The sequence below is a fragment of the Phocoena phocoena genome, chromosome 3, assembly GCF_963924675.1.
Source record: "Phocoena phocoena chromosome 3, mPhoPho1.1, whole genome shotgun sequence".
In the NCBI taxonomy this organism is placed as follows: Eukaryota; Metazoa; Chordata; class Mammalia; order Artiodactyla; family Phocoenidae; genus Phocoena; species Phocoena phocoena.
Genome location: NC_089221.1, coordinates 12,678,121 through 12,696,503, shown reverse-complemented (window position 1 = coordinate 12,696,503; position 18,383 = coordinate 12,678,121). Strand labels below are relative to the sequence as shown.

The 18,383-nt window shown below is 44.6% G+C and overlaps 1 protein-coding gene across 1 annotated transcript in view; it reads left to right on the top strand.

The window, feature by feature from the left end:
• Positions 1 to 381: 381 nt before the first annotated feature.
• Positions 382 to 18,383, top strand: part of ANKH (ANKH inorganic pyrophosphate transport regulator) — a 139,551-nt gene continuing 121,549 nt past the window's right edge. The window contains exon 1 of the mRNA XM_065874906.1: positions 382 to 477. Coding sequence (XP_065730978.1) covers positions 382 to 477 — 96 coding nt within the window. The remainder of the gene's footprint in view (positions 478 to 18,383) is intronic.

Sequence of the window (18,383 nt, the reverse complement as noted above, 5' to 3'; positions counted from 1 at the left end):
GCGGCGGCGGCGGCGGCGGCGCCTCCTCGTGCGCGCGGTTATTTATTTCCGGGCCCCAGAGCGCTTATAATGGAGCGGCTGTCAGCGGAACCTTTTGCCGCCGCTGCCGCCGCCGCCGTCCCTCCTCTTTTTTTTCCCGACAGATCTTTGTTGTGTGGGAGGGCAGCAGGGATGGACTTGAGCTTGCGGATCTCCTGCTAGAGCAGCCACGCTCGGAGAGGGCGCCGCAGCCGCGACGAGGAGCCGCCGCCGCCGCCCTGAGACCCGGCCGGTCCCGGCCTCAGTTCGCCCGCGCCCCCGCCCGGCCTGCTCGGCCCGCGCCTCCCGGCAGAGTCTCCTCCCGGCGGCAGATGTGTGTGGGGTCCGCCCACGGCGGGGACTATGGTGAAATTCCCGGCGCTCACGCACTACTGGCCCCTGATCCGGTTCCTGGTGCCCCTGGGCATCACCAACATAGCCATCGACTTCGGGGAGCAGGTAAGCCCCGGCCGCGCCCCGCACCCTGCGCCCTGCTCCCTCTGCCTTGGCCTTAGACGCCCGTGCGGCAGGGGATGGGGACAGAGGAGAGTCACCTGCTCCGAGTCTCTTTTTATCCTGGAACATTTGGCTGGGTTGACAGCTTGTCAATGACTTTCCAGCATTCCATTTCCCCCTCCCCCCAGTTCTTCCGCAGACTTCTCCAGCTCTCCCTGGAAAACGTTAAAAGACCGGAGGGTTTGGAGCTTCACTTACAGAAGGATTTTTAGTGCAGGAGTATTATGTAATTTGTGATTATGTAAACCTCTGGTTTGTAAGTAAATTCTAGTCTCTAATAGCTTGAGTGCTGGGGTTTTTATTTATCCCGAGTCTGTTGTGATGTGATCATGGGGAGAATTTTGTATTAGAAAGTGTCCAAGTTGATTTCCCAGGTACTTTTTTTTTTTTTTAAGCTCATGTATGGATTAGAGGCGTCCCATATGTGTCCTGATAAGCCGACCATTGGCCATCTCTAGTTTGGGTTTGTTTTTTTTTTTCCTTTCTTTCCATCTTGCACCACTAAAGAAGGGGAGCACATTTTTGTTTGTTGCCTTCTCATCCTTGTTTCTTCTTCATGTTTTCCCCCATTTCTCTCCATGTGGCGTCATTGCAAATCGAGCGCTGCAGCCTCTCCAGCAGCGGGGCACTGGTACTCCGCACTTTGCCTGTGCGGCCCGTTTTCGCAGGCCTGCGGCGGGATGCAGTTGCATTTTTAAGGCCGGGAAGAGGATTGGGGGAAGAGGGCAGCAGCCTGTCACCTTGATGGGCAGGGGTCGGAACTGGCCCCGGCATGTGATTGAGCAGCTCCTGACGTTGTAGTACTCTTATTTCTTTTCCTTTAAGTCAAGAGACCTCAAAGGATGTTTGTATAGAAAAGGCACCTATCTCGATGCACCTTTAGTTTTCAAAAACCAGACAGTTTTTCGGAAGGGGGTTCATTTGACTCCTTCTTTTGATGAATATCTGCTTGCATTTGTCTCTCTGTGCTCAGAACTTTTGATTGATTGGAACTGTTTAGCTCCCAAATACTTATTACACTGCACATTTTAGATGAGTCAAGTGCTGTGTATTCACTTCAACCTTTTACTGTTTTAAAGCTTATCTAATTGGAGCTGCCCCAAAGGTTGTCAGAAAGCCCAGGCTGCTCACCTGATCGCTTCTCCCTGAAATGTAGCAGCTGTGTGTGTGTGTGTGTGTGTGTGTATGTGTATTATAGGGATAACTGGAAGAAATGAGTATTCTTTGCCATAATTAAATGGCCTGAAACATACCACAGTATTGCCTCACATTTGCCTTGATTTAATGCAAGGTGACATAACTAAGGATTTGATTTGAGTGTAAAGAAAGGGGTCTCCCTGAGGTCACAAAAGGGAAGCTAGACATAAAAGACGACTACACAGGTGGTCTATCCTAGTGGATCTAGTAATTCACACTCATCCTTGAGACGTTGCTAAGCTCCTTGTCATAGGTGACATAAGCAAAGTGCTGGAAGAGTTGTCTTGTTGCACCGAAGCAAGTTTTATCAGTAAGTGTCCTTTGAGGTCCTTATCCCTTAAGCACCAGTGTATTTATGAGCCTACACGCTGCCTGGTGGTAGAGATATTTTATCAGAGTTAGGGGTGGGGAGATGGAGGGAAGAAATTGATATGTTTCCAAAACCTTGCTTTGCCTTCCAGTATCAGATGATAATTTTGCAAAATGGGGCAGGGTGCAAAGAACAGAACTTACTTTTTCTTACTGTTAAACTGGAGGGAAAGAATTGCAATGTGAACTAAAGAGTGACCTGGTCATAGGTGGGTCATGAATAAAAGAACATTTTACCCCAACTGCTTTGAGGCACAATAAAGAGGAGGAACAGGGAACCTATTATATACAAATACGGGTCTACGGTAGACTTCTGAAAGTATGCAGCTCTTAATGTGGAGTCTTGTCATATTCTATGGACAGATGGACACATGTAGGTTTCTACCGTTCTTCTTTCAGGGTGGGCAGGTGTATATTATACCTTGCTATGAGTGAACAGTGATTCACATTTCAGTAATTTACTAATTCTAAAGTAGGTTAGGTGACATGGGAGTCCAAAGGTCAAAACAGTCCCTGGTTCACGGGTGTTCGAGATGTTGAAGAAACCCCAAATTGAAAAATAAAATAGCTCATTAGCTTTTAAGTCTCTAACTTGTCAAGAACAGAAGGATACTGAAATCATTGTAAATGTTCCCTAGATGAGGTTTTTTTTTTTTAATGATAATAAACATCTCAGTTTGTAGTTTCTGTTGGAAATGTGGACAGAACCTTTAAAATGAAAACCCAGCTATAGGCAAGATTCCACTGAAATTTGAATAAGCAGCACATGTGACTGTGTGAAGGCATTACACATTATCTCAGAGCTATTAGTGTCACGTGTGGGGCTGCTGTGAAGAAGCCTGTAACAGCCCGTCCAGGGCCTCCTCATGTTTTCCGTGAATGTTATCCGTTATGTAGAGCTTTCCCTGTAATGTTATAGGCCAGTTAGGAAAGAAACCCAAATATTATGGAATATTTACTCTAATGAAATCTGTCATCACATTTTTCAATTTTGATGGTGGCGGTAATTTGGGGGGTGGAGGCAAGTGTTGAATTCTACACTGAAAAAAGGAAAAAAAAAAAGCTGTATGGAATAAAATGACCTGCTTTTTAATATTAAGCATAGGCACCATGGAAGAAATGAGAATACACCCTTATTGCAGAAACTAAAACAATGTTTGTAGAACCCTTTAGGTGTGTAGAACACTTGATGATAGTTGAGTATATGTGGAATTAGCATTTTATTTCTATTTTTACAGATTGAGAAGCAAAAGTATTCATTGCTTCCATTCATCGAGCACTTAGTATGTGCTTGTAACATCTCAGCACGTGTTATATATGAGGAAAGAATAAGAGGCCTAGGCATGTTAAAGCCCTTGTCCAAGTTCACATAGGCAGTGCAGGCCAGAGCCGGGGCTCCGGCCATATCCTCCTGGCCCTTAGCCACTCTGCTCTCTGCTTGCACACTGAGAGCCACTCCCAGGAGTTCTTAGACATTTAGAAGTAAGTTCTGGCTTTTCGGAGTTCCAGCCTTGGCTTAAATGTAATCTTAGCTGTCATAGTTTGAATTTTAAAGACTCAACAGATGTAAGCCAATCATAACGAGGCTTCTCAGAAAAGGGAGATTGTGACCAAGAGGGTCATGTCAGAAGGGCCAAATTATCCAGATAATTAATTAAATCAATGCTGTGTCTTATTTTGGCAAGGTTGGCATAGCCTTTGGTTAAAAGAGAGGAAAAAAGATAAGAAACAACTGACACTTCACAAAATTATTTAGAAATCACTTAGTCTTTATCATTAGAGCAATATAGATTGCTAAAGAAAGATGGAAGATATGAAGATACATTGAAGAAATACAATGTATTTCTTCAGAAGGGTCTGCAAATGTCCATTTGATCTCACCATATTCAAAGGACTGTGATTTCTGTTTAAAATTAAACTTGGTACAAAGTCCCTGAATTCCTTAAAAGCCAAGTTCACCAAATTATATAGAATAAATCAGTGATCTTTTTTTTATAAGGTACCTAATGACACTTAAAATGTTAAGGACAGCTCTTGTGAAGACTTGAAAGAGAAAAAGTTGAAGTTGTTCTCACTTTAGAAGAAATGTGTTCTGCTCAGTGCCAGGCAGTCTACTCTTTGACACTCACGAGATTGAGTTCTTTCAGGTAACCCTGAGTGAATCACTGAATTTGGTTGGGTCCAATATAATAGATCAAAGACCCAAGGGATTTATCTGTGAACGAAGAGTTTTGCATATGGATTGTTGATTACTAGAGTAAGATGTATAATAGGAATGTTTCATGTTTCCCCAGCCCTCCTTTCTAACTTAAGAAACCTAGAGTTAGGCTTCCACAGTATAAGAGGGTTTCAAGTTACTAACATCACAAAATGGGGAAGAAAAAAAGAGAGAGAGAGAGAAGCCCAGGAAAAGTAGCTTAATAAATGTTGTCCTCATCTACTAAGTAGAGAAATGCCCCCCACCTCACCCCCCTTTAAAAAAAGGTCTCCAGGAGGTACAGGAATTTTTTTTTTTTAAGTGAATGTTGTGCATGGCACTGGCCACTACTGGGCAGGGACTCGTCATCCAAGGTCACTAAGTGATGGAAGAGACCTCCCCAGGCAGAGCTTGCCCTAAGTAATAACAAAAGTGTCCATTGTATGTTCCACTTTCCAAAGTACTTACAGACAGAAAAGTAAATCCCAGGTTAAGTTTCTAAGTAACGGTCGGTGAGAGACTTTTTTCTCCTCCAATCTATTCTATATTAATGGACTAAATCTCAAAACAACATTTATTTTTTTCTAATTATTAAAGTAACATATACCGTTTAAAGTTTGGTTACGTATTAAAAAATGGAGGAAAAAAGTAAAAATACCTCTAATTCGACTCTGAAGAAAAAACCCCTTTAATGTTTTGGGTATCTCCTGCCAATTTTTTTTTTTTTTACATAAATGAGGATATACATATGTGTGTGTACATATATATATATATATATATATATTTCACAGAACACAGAGGCATTTTTCCCATATCACTTAAAAGTATTTAACTGTGATTTTAAATAGCAGTATAATATGTGATTGCATGAGCATACAGTAATTTCCTTTGCTGTATATTCCCCTGTTGTTTAAATGCTGAGGTTTTTTGTTTGTTTTTTCCAACATAAAGTTTCAGTGAGCATCTCTGTGTAATAAGTAGATAATGTGTTTTCTCTGACTGCCTTGGGCTTTATGCCTAGCATAATTTGATGCCTGTTTCTGCTTCTCATTCATACATAGAAAATGAGGTCACTGGCAGTCCGTATTTAGTCAAGGACACCGTGACCTCCTTAGTCCAACTGATACTCACTTCTCCACTGTGTTTCCCAGTTTTCTTTAGATGTACATCTGTGTTTAAAGTACCTCTCTTTCACTGCACTTAGGTAAGTAGATTATTTCTAGAGCCACAGAGGTATAATTCGGTTTGTTTCTTTACTCATTTATTTATTGAGGTGGTTTGATGACTAGCCTAACTACTACTTTGTCAGAATACGTCTTCCCAAGCATCTCCTTCAAAAGACAATCAGATACTTCTTACGTCAAGACGATATCTAAATCTCTTTCTAGTTATACATCTGATTCTTTAAAAGCAGTTTTAAAAGCGTACCAAGTAATATCGTTTATAGCATCATCTCACTTTTTTGATGTGACAAGCCCAGTTTTATCTTAGTGGCCAGTAATTGGTTCCCATGTCTTTTTGCTCTGAAATAAATAAACCTCTTTAAACTTACACCAGAGTGACTTGGGTCATATCTACATTTAAAAAATTAAATCCAGTGTTTTTTTTTAACACCTATGACTTTATTAGTTGATGTGGCAATGTCATAGAAATATAGAAAACCCTGTTTTATTGCAGAATTATCTAGATATGAGCTACCTCTGTGAGTGCATTTTCTTGATAACTGAAGCTTATCCTTTTTATTTTTTAAAGTTTTTTTTTTTGATGCGGACAATTTTAAAGTCTTTCTTGAATTTGTTACAGTATTGCTTCTGTTTTATATTTTGGTTTTTTGGCCGCGAGGCATGTGGTATCTTAGCTCCCCGACCAGGGATTGAACCCGCACCCCCTGCACTGGAAGGCCAAGTCTTAACCACTGGACCGCCAGGGAAGTCCCTGAAGCTCATCCTTTAAAATGCAAATCACTGGTTTTCTTTTTCTTTTTGTAGTACAAGAAATCTGTATTGCACCTTTCTCTACCATATTAGATAAATACTATATGCAAAACTCAACGAACATTTTTTTGGTGGCGTGTGAATGTTGTACTGGCAGTCAGCTGACAGGATATCCACTGACAGGTGGTGCTCAAAAAACTTAGCAAAGAGTTTGGCACCGACCGATAAAATAAAAATGATAATTAATAAAAATAGCTAATGTTGAATACTTGCTTTTTGATTTTCTGCTTTGGGTCTGCTCTGGGCCCCCCAAACTAAAATCCATTAGAAATCCATGAAAAAATGAAGAATAAATAATTTTGAAGGTCTCCCTTGCGAAAAAAGTGTATACACTTTGTTAAACTAGCTCTCCTGCCCTGCCCTACTTTGGTTTCTGTTCTAGAGAGATTCTAGAGTCAATGTCAGGTAAGTGACCTTTGTATAAGGGAAGTGTTGCCAGATTTGACACAGGCCCTGCTCTCAAATCAGGTCCTATTTGAGAAAACATACATGAAACACTTTTGCAGTCAGAGCATCACAGAGCGAGATGCCTGATTGCACACTGCAGTTTGTGATAACGTACGGCAGGGTACTCAGTACTTGCAGTAGCGCAGTGAGTCTGTGGTCATGGCGATGAACAGTAAACCACATAGAGGCAGTTCTTATCTGGAGGTTGTCACCCCTGCCTCATTCTCTGTAAATTCTCCTGTCCCCAAAGTGGATACCACCCATCTGCGAAGATGAGAATAGAGTCACAGGATAGGGAAATTAGCAGACTTCATATCAAGCCATACAAACCCCAGGTTTGTTTCTGTTTTAATTTTTCTGTTTCTGTGGTTTGGGAATCTTTCAGTGGCTATGCCAAAAACGAAGTACCGCTCACCATGCTGAGAACAAATGAGCTTAAAATGACCAAGACTACAGTTAGTCAAGTAAAGACTTACGCATCACAGCTTTCTGGTTCTATATGGCTGCTTCTCCATGCCAAAAATGTTTTCCAAGTCCGCCTTGGCAAGGGAAAGAACTTAGTTATTTGTCAGGGCAAAGGTGGTATTTATTCTCCTAGATAATGAGTTATCAAAAAACAGCCTGGACAGCTGGTCCAGGAATGCCACGTGGTCCCAAGGGACAGATGGACCAGCTTCATTTCTTGTGGGAAGAGTACATTTTGGTCTAAGTTAGCTCACGGGCCCTAGCTGGCTTTTACATTTTTTATGGGTTTTGATATCACAAGATCAGCGAGGCTTTCCACGAGTCTGACACCCAGCACTGTTACAGGGTTGCCTTTCTGTAGATGGGTTTGCCAGTATGAATAGGCATTCTGCTTACTAACGTGGGTCCACATCTCTGTCCCCAACCTCAGGGCGGGGGGAGGGGCTGTGTGTATGGCTCCTTCTTCTCCAGCACAAGGAGGCGAGAGGCACCTCCAAGCCCACGTTCCCAGTGCACTTCCTGTACCTTGTCTGGGCACATCCCACCTGGATGGGGACTGCGGCTGGCCGTGGGGACCTGTGACTTCAGGCTGGGAGGAAGTTAAAAGCAAAAGTGGGACTCCCTGGATAAGAACTTTCAAGGGTGACTAGAAAGATGAGGCTGAGGCTCCTCAGGACATTCAGTTGGAATTAAATGGCTGAAAAGCTGAATGTTTTTAAAAGCAGATTAGCGAGGCTTTCTAGGGAGAAAGCCGAGGCAAGAATGAGAGAGGGCAAAAGTTGGCTTTGTGGCCGTAATCCTCCCAGGACGTGAGAACTAAAAGTAGCTTATTTTGTGAGAGAGACAGAAAGGATTAGTTTGGGTCAGGAAGCTTTCCGGGTTGTGGTCCAGCAAGAGCATTTACATGGTGAAAGCTGGTCACTCCTGGTTGTTCTCTTAACTAAATAATAATGAGTCCACATCAGTAAGCTAGTCAGAATCCCCGCTCAGTTTTTTTAGAAATATAACATTAAGTCTAGGGAAGGTTTTGAGTCCCGGACTGTCGTTTTCTCATGTGCCAGTTGTCTTAGGTGTGGCTGCTTTGTGTTTTCAAAGCTGTCTTCGGGATGATAAGAAGTAGCTATGCTCTTACTGCTGCTCCATAAACAGCCCCGAGATCTGTTGGCCACTGGGTCATGCATTTCAATACAGGGGAATGGTAGTGTGGAGAATCTAAAATAGCAGATTACAAAAAAGAAAAACAAATTGTCTGAGTGCTCTAAATGGTTTGGCAGGAAAGTTAATGCGCTGGGACATGGCGGTCTCCCACGATGTGTGGCCTAAACTTGACATTTTATAAAGACAGACAGCGCAGAGCAGAGTAACAAGTAACCACGCTTCATAAGAAAGAGGTAACTTTCACCTCTTCATGATCCTAGCCAAGACCAGCGCAGAAGCAACTGAAAAGACCCTTGCCACCAGCCCGATCCAAAATAGGAAGTGAAGGGTCTTTTCTCTGCTCTGGACTCACATTCAACTGTGGTTTTTCCTTGGGATGGGTTATGGTTCGCACCCCCTCCCTTTTCCCACGCAGCGTTGCATCACCTGGAGCCCCACCTGAGGTCAGGGCGTACCTCCCCTCCTCCCACACCTTTACGTGCCAACACCACCTGGGCCTCACACCTGTTGGGCTGCTTACCAAACCTGGGCAGTTCCCTGACACTGTCGGTAGTTAGTCCAAGTGTTTACGTCTTCCCCAGACGAACCAGTGTTTCAGCAGCGAGGAGAAAGGAGCTTGGACTGAGTTCCGAAGATCCACTAAAGGGCCTTAAGCAGTCGGTGGCAGCGCGCGTCAGTAGCTGAGCTGCGGAACCACTTTTGTTTTTCTAAAATTCTTATTTACTCTAATTGCTTTTAGGCTTAATATGTCTTCTGTCAGGGGAGGAGGCTGGTGAACCTGTTTTTCTTTCCTTTTTAAAAATCACAGTATCGTTTACCTACAGTGAGGTACACAGATCTTACATGAACAGGTCCATGAGTTCTGACAAATGAAAGATGCACACTGACATAACCCACACACCAGGCAAGATATGGAGGGTTTCCGTCAGCCCAGGAGGTTTCTGGTGCCCCTCCCTCCGAGGCCACAGCTGTTCTGAGTGCTGTGGGAGCCTTTCTTTTTTTTTTTTTAGCGGTACGCAGACCTCTCACTGTTGTGGCCTCTCCCGTTGCGGAGCACAGGCTCCGGACACTCAGGCTCAGCGGCCATGGCTCACGGGGCCCAGCCGCTCCGCGGCATGTGGGATCTTCCCGGACCGGGGCACGAACCCGTGTCCCCTGCATCGGCAGGCGGACTCCCAACCACTGCGCCACCAGGGAAGCCCTGTGGGAGCCTTTTTAATTGCCAAGACAAAGTGACACACATGCCTTTGGTCCCAGATAACTGAGTTCGGCCACTCACCGTTACTACAGTACGTAGCGCTGCTACTCTTTCCTGTTGCAAACTATGGCTCAATGTTGTGGATTTTAGTGGATTTAAGGCAGGTAGAAAATTTGACTTTCTGTGTAAAATAACTTTTCCCCTTATTTTCTACGATTTGGTGTTTTTAATTCTTCAGTTGATATACATCCTTCAGTTATATGGACTGCTGATCATTTTGATTTTCAGACATGCTTAAAAATTAAAGTCTGCTTCACATCGTAAAACGTAAAGCTAGCATCATAAAATGAAATGTGGTACATACATACTATGGGCTATTTATTCAGCCTTAAAAAGGGAATGAAATTTTGATGTATGCTACAACACAGATGAACCTTGAGGACATTATGCTAAGTGAAATAAGCCAGACACAGAAGGACATGCTTTTGTGTATGTGGAAGTATGCTTCCACTTATAGGAGGTACCTTAAGTAGTCTAAGTCATGGAGACAGAAAGTGGAATAGCAGCTACCAGGGTTTACGGTGGGGGAGAAATGGGAGTTATTGGGGTTTTTTTGGTTTTTTTTTTTTTTGCGGTACGCGGGTCTCTCACTGCTGTGGCCTCTCCCATTGCGGAGCACAGGCTCAGCGGCCATGGCTCACGGGCCCAGCCGCTCCGCGGCATGTGGGATCTTCCCGGACCGGGGCACAAACCCGTGTCCCCTGCATCGGCAGGTGGACTCTCAACCACTGCGCCACCAGGGAAGCCCTGAACTGTATACTTTAAATGGGTAAAATGATAAATTTTATGTTATGCATAGTTTATCAACATTTTAAAATTTTTCATTAACTTCATAAGCTACTCAGAAAGCTGGTGGCTTTTGAAGAGGATCTCTCTTTAAAAAAATATTGTTAATTTTATTCTGGTTATAGTCATTGTATAAAGAAGAAAAATAAATTAAAGTATCAAGAAGCAAATGAGGATATATAGCATTATCTCTAGGCCCACGACCTAGAGGTATTGCTATTTATTATTTTAGTGCATGTCCTTCCCATCTCTTTTCTATCCGTGTCTTTTCAAACAAAATTGTAACCTCTTTCCACTTTATATCACAGGCAGTTTCCCTCGATTTTAAGTATTCATCTCAAATATGATTAATGGCATTCCTTCACAAGGACACACCGTGATTTACTTAACAATACTCTGTAGCTAGGCGTTCAGTTTTTCCTGTTTCATTCTATTACAAATAGTACTCTGAAACATTTTTGTTCAGAGATCTTTGCTTCTGATTATTTCTTTGGGTTAACACTAGAAATACTTGTGCACGTGCGCACCTTTTCACGCCTTCCACTGTGTGCGACACCACATGGCTGTAGAAAGTTGTCCCAGTTTCCCCTGCAGGCGCCTGTTGAATGTGGCCCCGGCCCCCAGTGGACATTCCCAACCAGGATGCCATTTTACTGTCCAGTGAGTTCTGCCCCCGGAAACTGTGTTCTAGTTCTTTCAAAGCCACATGGTACTGAACTCCTTCAAATGATTTCTTTTATTAAAAGCATTTTTTAAAATGCTGAGACATCAATTCCGTTTTTCATCATGTCATACTTTTAAACTCTTTCAGGACTTTCATTCTTTTCAGTAAGCACATTTTGGACCGAATACGTACTCCACTTGGGACTGGGCAGGAGCACAGGAAGGAAAAGGAGTGAGTGGGTTTTACTCATACATCTGGGGGGATATCTGTCCCTGCAGGTTTCACGGCAGAGAAAAGTGCTTTTTTTTGATGAGTTCAGTGATGCTCAAGAAGTTTGCGTCCCCAAACTTCCTGGGTGAACTCGTGGGAGAGGAGGAAAAAATTAACCAACCTTCCAAGGTGCCAGGTCCTGCCTGAGGCTCCTGGCATGTACGGTAGGGTCGTCACCTTCCCCACTTTAAAGGTGAGCAGATTGAACAGCTGTGCCGGGTCGTTCAGTCTCTCTGCAGAGCAGCCAGTCTTCTCTGACCAATAGTTCACGCTTAGGGTCTCAGAGGAGAGTATTTGGAGTTGACTGTTCTAGGGAAATGTGGAGCTAGTGATATTTAGGGGAAATAGAACAGAAAGTGTTCTTCTCTCTTTTCTACCACCCTGCCCCTGGGTTCTTCAGTTTAAACTGGTCTTCTTGCTATTTAGAGCCCTCCTTGGAGAAAAGCAGCAGAGCAAACAGAGAAGGGAAATAGTTCATGCTTATTGAGAGAGGCCCTGAGTCCCTGTGGCTTGTCTGTAGTTTCTAGTAGTGCTGCAAGCTGACTGCAACATGGTTGAGAGGAAGAATGTCCACTCCTGATAGGCCCCCCTGGACTTGACCTCCTCCATCCCTGCACCCACTGGCTCTATGACCTTGAGCAAAGAGCTCGACTTCTGGGGGCTTCAGCTTTCCCAGCTGTTAAACAGGTATAAAGGGTTTCTGTACCTTCTTCTGGAGGGGCAGACCACACAGAGACTAGACACAGAAGAGCTTTGAAAAGTCTGAAGTGCTGCCCCTATGTAAAGCAGTATTACTAAGACTTTGAGCCAGGCATGCTGCCGCTACACCTGTTTATTGTCACTCACCCTTGACTAGAGCCAACTGACTGTTCTTGCTGTGTATTGAATCCGTGACTTGCATTAAGGGGACTTGCTAAGCCAGAGCCAGCTGGGTTAGGGGCGAGCAGGGGCAGAAGCGTGCTGGAGGACAGATGCTGGAAACACTTGGAGTTTACATGTGTGTCAGCAATACTTTTGCTGGGTTTTTTGTTTTGTTTTGTTTTGTTTTTTCCTACTTTGGGGAAAAGATGTTTAAGGCTGGATTTGCTCAGTAGTGGGTTTTTTGTTGTTGTTTTTTTTGATTGTTTGGTCGGTTTTAGTTGAATTACTAGGATTTAGGTAACATGCACTTTTTGAAATGATAGGTTAAATTTCATTTTCTCTTTATCATAGGCTGCTGTTTGACACAAATTTGGGGGAGGGTAGCTACATGTACCACTGGCCCCTTCTCTAATCTAGACATACAAATGGGACCAAGCCTTTTTCAAATTTGTTGACAATTATGGCAGTAACACACCAAGGTGTTTGAAACAAATTATGGGGGCTGCTTAATGAGCTGAAAGTTGTAACCCTCTTTCTCAGGTGCTTACTATACTGTTTTGGAGTGTTTTCCCTATTAAATGGAGAATAGTTTCACTCTTAGTGGAGGATATGGAATGCAGGGGGCAAGAGTGTCTTCATGAATGTGTTCATTCAACAGGTGTTTCTTGAACACCTACAGCGTGGCAGGTCCAGTGCTAGTCACTAAAGAGGAACAGGAAAAAGGACTGACTTTTAGCTGTGCAGCGATGAATCTAGAAGGGCAAACAGACAGGCAGGCACCTGCCAAAGAATGTGATCAGGTCTGAGATGGGGGAAGAATAGGGTGTTTATCCCAGGATCCTATAACCCATCCTAAGGGTCAGGGAAGCTTTGGTTCCAGCTGAGACCTGAGATCAGATCAAGAGAGTGGCGTATCTGCTATTCTGGGAAGCAAGAGAGTTCCAGGTGGAAAACGGCAGGTGCTCACTGTGAGTGGGACAGTACCCCATCAGTCAGGGTAAGGAGTTTGGCCTTGATCATTAGGCCACTGGGGAATGCTGAAGGGTTCTCAGTGGGGGTGTGATGTGCTTGGATTTGCATATCCGAAAGATAACTTTGGTTTCCGTGTGGCTAATGAATTAGAGGAAGGTGAGAGCAGAGGTGGGGAAACCAATTAAGAGGCTCTTGCGGCCACCACCAGCGAGCTGCAGGAGGCCTAGAGTAGGGCTGGGGGCGAGGAGGGAGCACTAAAAGAGAAAAGCTGTCTAGAATCGAATGGACTTGGCCACCGGGAGAGGACGCAGCTGACAGTGATGTTACCCAACTTCAAAAGAGCTGGTTTGGAGTGAGCTGGTGAAGAGAATGAGTTCCATTTCAGTCACGGTAATGCGTTAATAGATCTGGTGAGATGTTTTACATTGCTTGCCTGAGAGAAAATGCACCTTATGCATAACCGTGGGAACAACGAGAAATGCTTAATATCTGGATAGCACTGCTGCTCTGTTTCTCTCTTCTTGCCCTCCTCTCCAAGGGGCCACTGCATTATATTATCCGGAATGGGAGCTTTTTGCATTTTCACCTAAATGCAAATACTATGAATATTCATTTTTCCCTTCAAGCTTTAAAAATGCTTTATTATAATACAGTCAGTGCTCAGCCATTTGCTTTAATGCAATAGTGATTGGAAAATTCAAAATACTTCAGAATATTTGGCATTGGACTACATTAGGACTCTGGGTTAATATTACAGTTTAAACCAGGGCCTGGTGACAGCAGAGATGTCATCTGAAATTAAATTTGATGAGGCTCCTTTGTTTTGCTCCCTCTCTCTGTATATTAAATGTTTACTGTGTAAACAGCAGGGAGTGGACCAACCTTAGAGGGGTTCTTTTTATGGCTTTATGTTTGTGTGTTTGTATTTTGGTGTTGTCTACAGCTTACAGCCTGGTTGTAATTCATAAAAATCATTTAGAATACATTTTGCTGTAGAAATAATATTATAAATTGTGGTTAGGTTTCCAGGCCACTTGACCAAAGTTACATTACCCCTAATGTTATTAAAATATTATCTATTTGCAACAAGCAGCAGTAGAAAACCATGCTGTTAGAATAGTAGTCATTGGAAAAAGCAGTAATGTTGAAAAATACCATTTGTCCTAATTACCTGTATGAACAGTTGGCTTAATAACAGCGTAGGGAAGGTGCTGGCACGTGGGAGGGGAGGAGGTCGGTGCCACAGGCCTTCGAAACTGGGTGGATTTAAAATCCAAATGTCTTCTCGATCCACGTGCCTCATTGGCTGTGACTGTGGTCATTTGAGAACTCATAAATGGGAGTGTCCAACAGTCCTCGGAGGATGAATTGACAAGACTTGGAAGAGAGATGGGTGGATGTGAAACAGAACCCCTGGGGTGGAATTAACAGGTGAGACTGGGCAGATTCTCCTGGGTGGGCTGTGGGAGACGGAAGAACAGGGGAGCCTGAGGCTGGACGCCACTTCAGGCTGCTGTGGGAGCCGCGCTTCCCGCTGGCGTCCCGGACCCAGGACAGCCGGGGAGGCCGGGGTGGTGATGGCGATGGCAAGAGGAAGGTCACGTGCCTTCAGCTATTTCCATGGGAAACCATTGCCTGTAAGCTGATGTCATCTAAAGTCTGTAGTAGTGAGCTGTCCCCTGCTAGTGCGACATGGAAGGCAGTTTTGAATGTTTTCACATGCAAAATAACTCTCATTTCTTTATGGCTAGAGAAAGACTTGTTCTGCTGTTCACAATCTGTAGCTCCCTGGACTTTAAAATTCATGCTCCCCGCCCTGTAATTTATTGTGACCTAATCGTGTCTTAAGTGCCTAGCTAATTTCCAAGGGGCCTGCCACTTCTATATCATGTTTCCTTTTCCCTGATTAGTCCATAAGTGGCATTCAAATTCTAATTTTAAACGTGTTATCACTAAGTTTTCTAGTGTTATTGCTAAGTTTTCTAGTGAGAACAAAATTTTAAAACATCTACCTGTATCTATTGATGTAGGCTTACCTGTGCCCTCATTCCATTGATATCTTGATACCCTCTTGAAAAATAGTCAAAATGCAGCATTTAACAGCAAGAAACCAAGAAGCTACTAGGAAGCTCAAAACTGAGGTGAAAATTTGTGGAAATGAAAATATTTTCTGTAATTGGACCATATCCATATTGTAAAAGGAACACCTCTAAGTAAATAAATAAATAAATATCTTTGTACATTTCTTTCTTTTTTTAAGAATCGGCCAGTATTAATGCAAATACCTTAAATTAAGCAGGTGGAAAACAAACATTTAACCCAGTTTTTTCTTTTACGTTCAGCAGAAGTGGACAGTCTTTTTTCAGGAGGCTGTAACTGAGAAAGGGCTGGTGAGCCCCAAGGCTCAGGAAGCCAGCTCTGAGAGCAGGTGTCTGCAACAAAGTAAGGGTTTATTGCAGGGTGCTAGGCAAGGGAGTGGGAGATAAGCCTCAGATCCACTCCTATTTGGTCTTTGAGTTGCGGGGGGTGGCGGGGGGGGGCAGTGTTTAAAGGGGAAGCGCAAAGAAGCTGGGGCTAATCATCCTCTTGTGACCTTTCTTGACATTTCTTCATCAGAGTTTCAGGGCGTCAGGATGTCCCCAGTGTGCATTCTCTGGCCAGGTGGTCCATGGCTTGCGGGTCTGTTAGCTCATCTTGACCTGGAGGAACAACCTGAGTCTGTACGTTAATGATTATATGTATAATCGCAATTATAGTACAATAACGATGTTAACACCAGCAACTTTAGTCCTCTGACTCTGGTTGATTGGTGTTCAGTTAGCAGAGAATTGAGGTCGGAGGGGACAAGAAAGGGATTGAGGTCGTCAGAGGGGACAAGAAAGGAAATAAAGTTTTGGATAGAGAGATTAATCATAAACTCAGCAAGGGAGCTCAGTCGCAGGGGGACTCAGTTTTAACGCAACAAAATAAACATCGCCCTTTGCTTTTCCTGGTGCACAGTTCACATTTGTAGAGTACTTCACAGTTTGTAAAATGTATTCTCACTGAATGCAACAGTTGTTCCACGACCCACGGGCACGCAGGGGAACCCTGCCTGGAGGCCACCCGTAGCGGGTGTCTGTACGAGATGAGCCTGGACGTGAGAGCCCACTCACCCCAAAGCCCACATACCCCTCTCTGAGGTGAGCTCCGTCTTCCTTCCATGCCCAGGATGGTGCTCCTTAGCAGGGGTCCTCCTGAGCACGGAGGAGTATGGAGTCCAGTCTTGGAGTCACAGACATCGGCGTGACCTGTAGGGAGCCCCTGAGAGGCCACGATCTGTGCTCCGATCAGAGGACCACAGCCGGAGGACGGCCTTCCTTTCCTGTGTGTCTCCCTGACCTAACCCTTCTCCCCATTCTGTGTGAGGGTCTGCTCTGTCCTCAGGAAGAGGCTGGGGGTACTTCCCTTTCAGCACTGAGCGGGGGTCACGGCACAGGCCTAGCAGTTCAGAGTCACATGCAGGCTCCACCTGGGTCCTCCTGGAATTCCATCCTCATATTTATTCCTGGCTCTGTTCCTTCAATATCACAGCCTGTGGCTTTGCTTTCCCCAAACCACCGGAAGTTCCCCCCCCCGCCCCGCCCCTCCACCTTCCCTCCTCTGAACCTGAGGGCCTTGCATTCCTTCTCCTTATTTATGCTACAGAATATTACTTTCTTCAAATCTAATCATCAGGTGAAAAAAAAAACACCCCATGTGGGCTGTCATTGGCTGTGTCTTCTGGCTGACGTGTTGAGTTTCCTTGCTTTTCGGCACCTTTTCATAAATCAGGTGTCTTTTAATTTTTTTATATTTTTCCTTCCAAGCATTCATTAATTTCAGATTGGTTTCCACGGGTTTCTGCCTTGCTGAGTTTGTTGCTTTTTCACGGCAGTGGGCTCCAGAGAGGCAGGGAGAGTGGCCTTCGTTCCACCCTTCCTGGAGATGCCAGGCTACTGCCCTCTGTGCCTCACCCCTCTGTCTTCACAGCCCACAGCGTCTCCATAGTTACCCATCTGTCTCCCCATCTCCCTACGAACCACCCCCCTTCCCGGGGCAGGGCTGGTGTGTGATGTCACCTACTGTGCCTGCCTTCCGGCTCCCCTTCCTACAGCACTGGGCACAGATGGAACCTCAGAAGGGCTTGAGTGAAATCACTGGGTGAGGTGACCCTGTGCCGGAAAATATAAGCCACATGACAAATGTGATTTGCTCAGGGTCAGCGTGTACGTCCCCCGTCTTCTATCAGCTGAAACACATCTTTCCCCCTAAATGGAGGGACAGCTATCCGAGTCCACTCGATGTCTTCCTAAGCACAGTACCCCGAGCTTGCTTCACTGAGGGTGTGCGGCCAGAAGGGGACAAGTGCATCAGTGTGCAACCAAGGTGGCCTCCCTCCCCGCCAGCCAGGAAGCAGCTCGCCTCCAATGCTGAATCTGGAGGGCTTACTAGCGGCACAGGCTTGATATTCGGGTTTGTCAGCCGGTCATAATGTAGACACCAGGGAGACTACCTACCTTGAAAACCAAGTTATTCTTGTGTTTGGGTGAGAAATCATTTTCTGGTGAAAAAAACCCATGCAAAACGATGCCTTTGTGGGAGGTGATTTCACTCAAGGGGAAAGAGTCAGGGTGATTTGCGACCACTGAGACGCTCCCTGATGTGGAGATGGCCTTAACCCTGCAGGGCACATCCCAGGGACGTGGAGGAGCGTGCTGGGGCGACCCCTGTCCACTCCCAACCCTCAGTCCTGAGAGCACACAAAGACCAGCTTCTCTTTCGGGGTGCAGAGCAGTGTATTAGTGCATGGCGATCTTGTTTGATTGCCAGGTACCTTCATCCAGGACAGAGGAATCATCCTGCACGACCATGGCTGGAATTAGACTGAGTAGACCCGGATGTGACGAACAGCAGTATGAGATTAGCTATCGTCTCCTAGTAAAGAGTACTCTGCACTTTGCACTTATGGTCATCAGTGTGGGCCGTGGCCAAACCAAAATGCTTTGAATGTGACATATTATATGTCATAGCAATGCAATAGTATATTACATGTTATAGCATGGGATCCAAACAGAATAACACTGAAGTAATAGTAATCTGATAGCTTGCAAGCACTATTGCTACTAAGCCTGCCTTCCCTCCCTCTGTCTATCCAGTATATAGCCTAATGACCTGCAAGGATTTCTATAC